The sequence below is a fragment of the Hyperoodon ampullatus genome, assembly GCF_949752795.1.
Source record: "Hyperoodon ampullatus genome assembly, chromosome: X".
Classification (NCBI taxonomy): domain Eukaryota; kingdom Metazoa; phylum Chordata; class Mammalia; order Artiodactyla; family Ziphiidae; genus Hyperoodon; species Hyperoodon ampullatus.
Window position 1 is genome coordinate 1,615,998 of NC_136913.1, and position 6,290 is coordinate 1,622,287.

General features: G+C 54.7%; 1 protein-coding gene across 2 annotated transcripts in view; it reads right to left on the reverse strand.

The window, feature by feature from the left end:
* Positions 1-5,821, reverse strand: part of DHRSX (dehydrogenase/reductase X-linked) — a 182,722-nt gene extending 176,901 nt beyond the window's left edge. For both annotated transcript variants that reach the window (XM_079727820.1, XM_079727821.1), the window contains exon 1: positions 5,702-5,821. In XM_079727820.1, coding sequence (XP_079583946.1) covers positions 5,702-5,810 — 109 coding nt within the window. In that variant the 5' untranslated portion in view covers positions 5,811-5,821. The remainder of the gene's footprint in view (positions 1-5,701) is intronic.
* Between the last annotated feature and the right edge of the window lie 469 nt (positions 5,822-6,290).

Here is a 6,290-nt window from a genome sequence, read left to right on the forward strand (position 1 = left end):
ATACCTATGAGCTGTGGTACAGCACTGCCCGGCTGTCAGTGGGGAAGTCGACCTTAGGTCCAGATCCCCGGGTTCCCACTGTTGGTGGTGCCCACACATTCGGCTTCCCGGAGCTGCCAATCAGGGCCAGGACACCCAAAAGGGCAGCTGAGTTTTCTTAAAAGCTGGCTGTTACTCACAGACATAGAAAACAAACTAGTGGTCACCAAAGTGGAAAGGTGCGGAGGGATAAATTAGGAGTTTGGGATGAACAGATACACACTACTATATATAAAACAGATAAGCAACAAGGACCTACCATATAGCACAGGGAACTACATTCAATATCTTGTAATGACCTATAATGGAAAAGAATCTGAATATACATGTATAACTGAATCACTGTACTGTACACCTGAAGCTAACACAATATTGTAAATCAAGTATGCTTCAATAAAAGAGAACTTTTTAAGTAAATAATCATAAACAAATATACATACATATATATGCCTAGATACAGAGAGAAAAAGATATGCTTTAAGAGCATGAATGTTAGTTTTATTACTTATTTGATTTCCTCAAATGATGTCCATGGAACAGACTTCCCCCTGAAATGGGTTAAGTCTGCGAGCTTGCAACCCCCTGTACAGCACTCAGGGGGTTAAGTCACAAAGTGCACCAACCAGGTGTTTTCTGAATGTGGGGCGTATGTTCAAAGCCAAAACCCAGTAACAACGACAGTGGTTTGAATAGCAGCCCCCTCCCCAAATTCATGTCCCCCCAAAACCTGAGAGTGGGAAACAGGGTCTTTGCACGTGAGATGCAGTGAAGGGTCTGAGATGAGGTTCCCCTGGATGAGGGCGGCCCTACATCCAATGACCGGGCCCTTCTAAGACACAGAGGAGGAGAGACACAGACACAGAGGACAAGCCCCGTGAAGACAGAGGCAGAGACGGGAGGGAGGCGGCCACAAGCCCAGGGACGCCCGGAGCCCCCAGAAGCTGGAAGAGGCGGGAAGGACCCTCCCCTGGAGCCTCTGGAGGGAGCGCGGCCCTGGGACACCTTGACTTCGGGTTTCTGGTCTCTAGAAAGAGACAGGATGAACTTCCATGATTTTAAGTACTTTGTTACAGCCGCCCCCAGACGCTCTGCTGATGAGAACAAAACTATAAAAGCTATGAGTGGTAACATCACCCCTGGTGCTGGGCGCCCTGCGGTCAAAAGGGCCCACCTGAGGCTTTCCGGGAGAGGTCACGCTTGGGGGGGCTGGTTTGAGGGGCACGTCGTAGCCAGGGCTGGGGCAGCAGAGTCTCCAGGACAGGGGGAGGGGGTCCGACACAGCCAGGACTTTCACAAAGAGGAAACCCCCAAACCGCACATCCTACAGCCAAGCCAGGATGGGGCACCTGAGCGTGGGAAAGGTGGTCCCAAAAAGCGACGGGAACTGCACAGCGGGCACCACACCTGGGCTCTGGAATATGAGCTGCCACATCCCGCACGGGCCACGCGATTCAGTTTTATCAGATCCGACTACACCTTGATGATGACGATGAATTATTGCTGTGATTTGGCTGAAGGAGTCCAGCGCCATCCTGGCGCAAACTTTTGCCCACAAAGCAGGAAGCATCCCTGACACGGTGACAACCTAAGGAGGCACCGCCCGTGGGGCCTCCCCCTGCGGCATCACTTCCTTCGGGCCAATGATGTCAGAACCTCCAAGGAGGTGACACACAGTAGGAGGGTTCTGAGTACATACGTTGAAGGCGGCTGCACAAAGCCACCCTCCACTGTCTGGAGGGAAAGGTCTACATCTCCCGTCAGTCAGGAATCAAGGTTTTGTCAAAGCAGCCTCTCCACAGCGTCCTTCTTACAGGGCGGCCTGAGCATCTCTGGGGGGGACCGTCGCCAAGACACTGCCAGGGATGTGGCGAGGTCCTGCCTTTTCTCACATCAGAGACACCAGCCAGATCTTCCCGATCGGCTTCACCAACACAAGGAACATGTCGCAAGACACAGGATGAAGCCACCAAGTGGAGCACCAGCTGCATTCTGCCTAGTGGGTACTTCAGGAAACTGGCAAGAACCAAAAACAGGGCCACTCTCCCTGATTTCTGTTTGTTTGTGTTGGAGAACATAGTTATTCTTCACTGGGAAAAAATGTTACTGGGAATAACATGTAAGTGACTTGTTATGTTACTTGAAATATATGTTGTAAATTTCTGTTATTTTTTTTTTCATTTCAAATAAATTTAAATTTAATTAACATGTAAGTGAATAGGATCCACATGGATAAGTAAAAGCCACATAAACAAAAGCTCTTGGGGACTTCCCTGGAGGTCCAGTGGTTAAGACTCCACGCTTCCAAGGCAGGGGGCATGGGTTCGATCCCTTGTCAGGAAATTAGGATCCCACATGCTGCGTGGGACAGCCGAAAAGTAAAAATTTAAAAATTTATTTTAAAAAAAGTTCTTTGGTGGGGGGAGTACTTTTTTTTTTTTTTAAGAGTAAAAAATGCGGGCTTCCCTGGTGGCGCAGTGGTTGAGAGTCCGCCTGCCGATGCAGGGGACACGGGTTCATGCCCCGGTCTGGGAAGATCCCACATGCCGCGGAGCGGCTGGGCCCGTGAGCCATGGCCGCTGAGCTTGCGTGTCCGGAGCCTGTGCTCCGTAACGGGAGAGGCCACAACAGTGAGAGGCCCACATACCGCAAAAAAAAAAAAAAAAAAAAAAAAAAAAAAAAAAAAGAGTAAAAAATGCCTAAGATCATGAAAACTGTGGCTTCACCTCCCTGGATCCACAACCCCCAACTGTTCCTCTGTACACAACACCAACGAGAAATAGCTTCCTCTTTATCGGTTTTTAAAAACCCTACAGTTTGAACACCAGGATCCACCCTAAAATAGCTTCATAAATGGGCCAGCTGACATCTTTTGGGGTGTCAGCCCATCAGTAGAAGTCCATTTCCAGACCTACTTCCTATTTCCAACAGAATTCTTAAGGGAAATGTCTGTGTGGTATCAGAACTGCCCTGTAAAACGCATCTGGATGATTTTCTCTCCCTTTCAAAACTCACTGATGCATCAGAGACATTTAATTTGTAATAGACAATCGCCACAGAGAATCTGGAAATCAGAGTCTCTTACAGGAATTTTTAATTTGCTTACACACGTCTCTATCCAGGCACAACCTGCAACAATCATGAGTCTGTAATGATCTTGTTTACAGATGGCGCATTTTAAGGTTACATTCAGGAGTGGGTTACTTTTTCAGCATCTTCCTTCACCTTTTCATAGAATCCACGTGAACTCACACCACACGCCTGTCCCCCACCTGGTAAAATGTGCAGGACCACCCACAATTCCAAAGCAACAGTAATAAATGTGAGGCAGCTCCATGTTATCTGAGTCCCAATAAAAGTTATACACCTGCATTAAATATGTGCAGTATGCACAAGCAACTCATCAAAACGCTGAGACGATCTATAGATAGATTCTCTAGATATTGAATATCTGACATGCAAATATTAGCAAACGATCGTAACCAAGGTAGTTTGAAATCTGATGCATGATCTGACCGCTCAGGGTGGGTTATCAAAGAACTTTCACAATAGCAAATGCACTTCAATAATCACCGCTGTGGTTTGTCGTTACCCGTTTAGAACATAAAAATAAGAGAATATTTCCGTATCAACTATCTTATACTGTGCACATTTTTATTTATATAGACTACATAAATTATTTTTTTAAAAAAAGAAAACGCGATGTTTCAGAACAACAAACCCCAGCTACTCTCCATGTGGACTGGGCCTCTGGTTACTGTTTATTCAGCTCCATACCGGGGCAAAGTTCAATGTCTCCTCCCCCGCAAAGGTTAAGTCCAGTTAGGGGCAAATAAAAAATGGGTCCAAAAGCAGAGGAACAGTGCCACTTGGGACACCGGCCACCACCAGGCACAAGGGATGGATGTTCGTTCACTCCTCCGCCCAGACCTAAAATGATTTCTAACCCCACAGGCCACGTGGCTTGCACACAGCAAGCCCATCTTTCGATGAAACAACCCCCTGCAAAAGCCGGAATAAGGATGCCCTCGGCTGACACATGGCTTCATGGCTGGTTTGCCTTTCCACAACTTTCTTTTTTTCCTCAATCAATCAACAGGTGGAAACCACAAGGCAAGCCCTCAGGTTGGATGCATCTCCAACACGTTTCCGAGGCACGCACTTTGGGGTGCTGCTGCGATAACAGCGACAAGTCTAAATTCCATCCTTAACTTGTCTTTTCTGCGAGCAGCTAAACGGGCTCCCAGGCGAGACAGGCAGACCCGTCTGGGAGCAAAACTACTCGAGCAAAACTACTCGGTGCGCTCCACAACCTGGGGCCATTTGGGACAACTTGGGACAGCTTTCAATACCTCTTCGCTGTTTACAAGCCAGACCTGATCTCAAAGGTGACTATGCGGACCCCACCCCCGAGCCCCAGGTACTGGCTGGGGTCTTACCCTCTGTTCATTTCTGATCGCTCTCAATGTGTTTTTTTAATAAAAAAATACCGAAATCCAGCTTATCAGAAAACCAAATGCTCACCTCACATAAACCTGGAAGATGTATTTCCCTGGATGGAGGCCTGGGAGGGTGGAGCTCATATAAAAATATCTACTCCTGCTGGGGAGCTGCAGGTTTGCAAAGTGTGGCCCCGGCAGCGCCCCTGCCGTCGGGGAGTGGAGCGATTCTCAAGTATTTTCACAACCAAAGTCACATGTTCTTTGCCTTTTTTTTCACCCCCGCGTCTCAGGGGTGTTGCCCAGACGCTGCTGGGGGTGCCAGGTCAGTAGGGTGGAAACACGGGTGAACCTGAGACTCTATCTATCCCCTTAGGCCACACAGTAGAGAGACCGGGCACAAGGTGACACAGCACCACTCTTCCCACCGAATACGTTGTTTTAGAAAGGAGTCATCTGTCACCTAAAAATACAATGTCATGTATGCTCGCGTAGCCTAGGGTGAGTGTGATCTCCTGCAAATTAGGGCAGACAGAGATTCCCACACGTTTCCCCGTTTTACGTCCTGGGCACGCCGCTGCGACCAGACACAGCCCCAGACGCACCGCCGCCCCCCACCTCGCCCCCCGGAGGTCCCGAACGTGCGTGCAGAGCGCGAACGGGTCCCCGGAAAGTTTGGGACCGGAGACGCCGCGGAGGTCGCGGGGGCCAGAGGAACAAGGTGCCCCAGAACGGAAGCCCCTCCCTCCAGGACTCGCCGCGCCCCCGAGCGCGCCCGGCGTCCCCCACCCACCCCGGGGAGGCCCGTCCTACCTGACCCTGCGCGCGGCCGGGCTCTCGAGCGCCCCCTCCTTCGCCCCGGCCGCGGGGCTGCGGGGCGCGCGGGACCCCGGGGACCCCGGCCCGCAGTGCGCGCGGGGAGCGGACCCCCGGGCCGACCCCGGCCCGGGATGCGCGGAGCGGGAGAGGAGGCGCGTGGGGACGGCGCACCTCCCTCCCCCCGCGCGGCCGCCCGGCCCTGCTTCCGGGAGCGCCCGGCGCGGCGCGCCCTGACCGGCGGCCGGGGTCAAGGGCACGCGGGTCCCCGCCGCGCCCCTCCCCCGTTCCTCCCCCACCCCGGGGGTCCCGGCCGAGCGATGGGCGCGACCCCGGCCGGGCGCCGCCGCCGCCGCGAGCCCCCCGCCCGCCCCCGGCGCCGACGCCCCCGCCCCCCGCCGACCGCTGACCTGGCTCCGCGAAGCCCGGGAGGCGGCGGCGCAGCAGCTGCGCCAGGACCACCGCCGCGCCCACCGCGTACACCCGCAGGGCCGCCAGCGCCGCAGACAAAGGCGACATGGCTGCCCGGCCGCCGCTTCCGCGCCGCCCGCGGGACTCAGAGCCCCGCCGGACGGCGGAAACGCGCCCGCGCCGGCCCGCCCCCCGCGCCCACGCGCCCGCCCCGAACCCCGCCCGGACCCCGCCTGGACCCCAGGACGCCGCCTGACCCGGGGCGCCGGACCCCAGACCCCCGACCCCGGCCCGGAATAGGCACTCCCGCCCGCACCGCGAACCCCCTCCCGGCTGACGGCCTCCGCCCGGACCCCGGGACTCTGCCTGACGCCGGGGCCCCAGACCCCAAGCCGGACCAAGGACCCCAGGGACCCCCGCTCAGCCCAAGGACCCCAGGGACCCCCCAGACCCCAGGGACCCCCACCCGGACTGAGGACCCCAGGGACCCCCGCCCGGACCAGGGATACCAGGGACCCCCCCGACCCCAGGGACCCCCGCCCGGACTAAGGATACCAGGGACCCCCGCCCAGGCCAAGGACCCCAGGG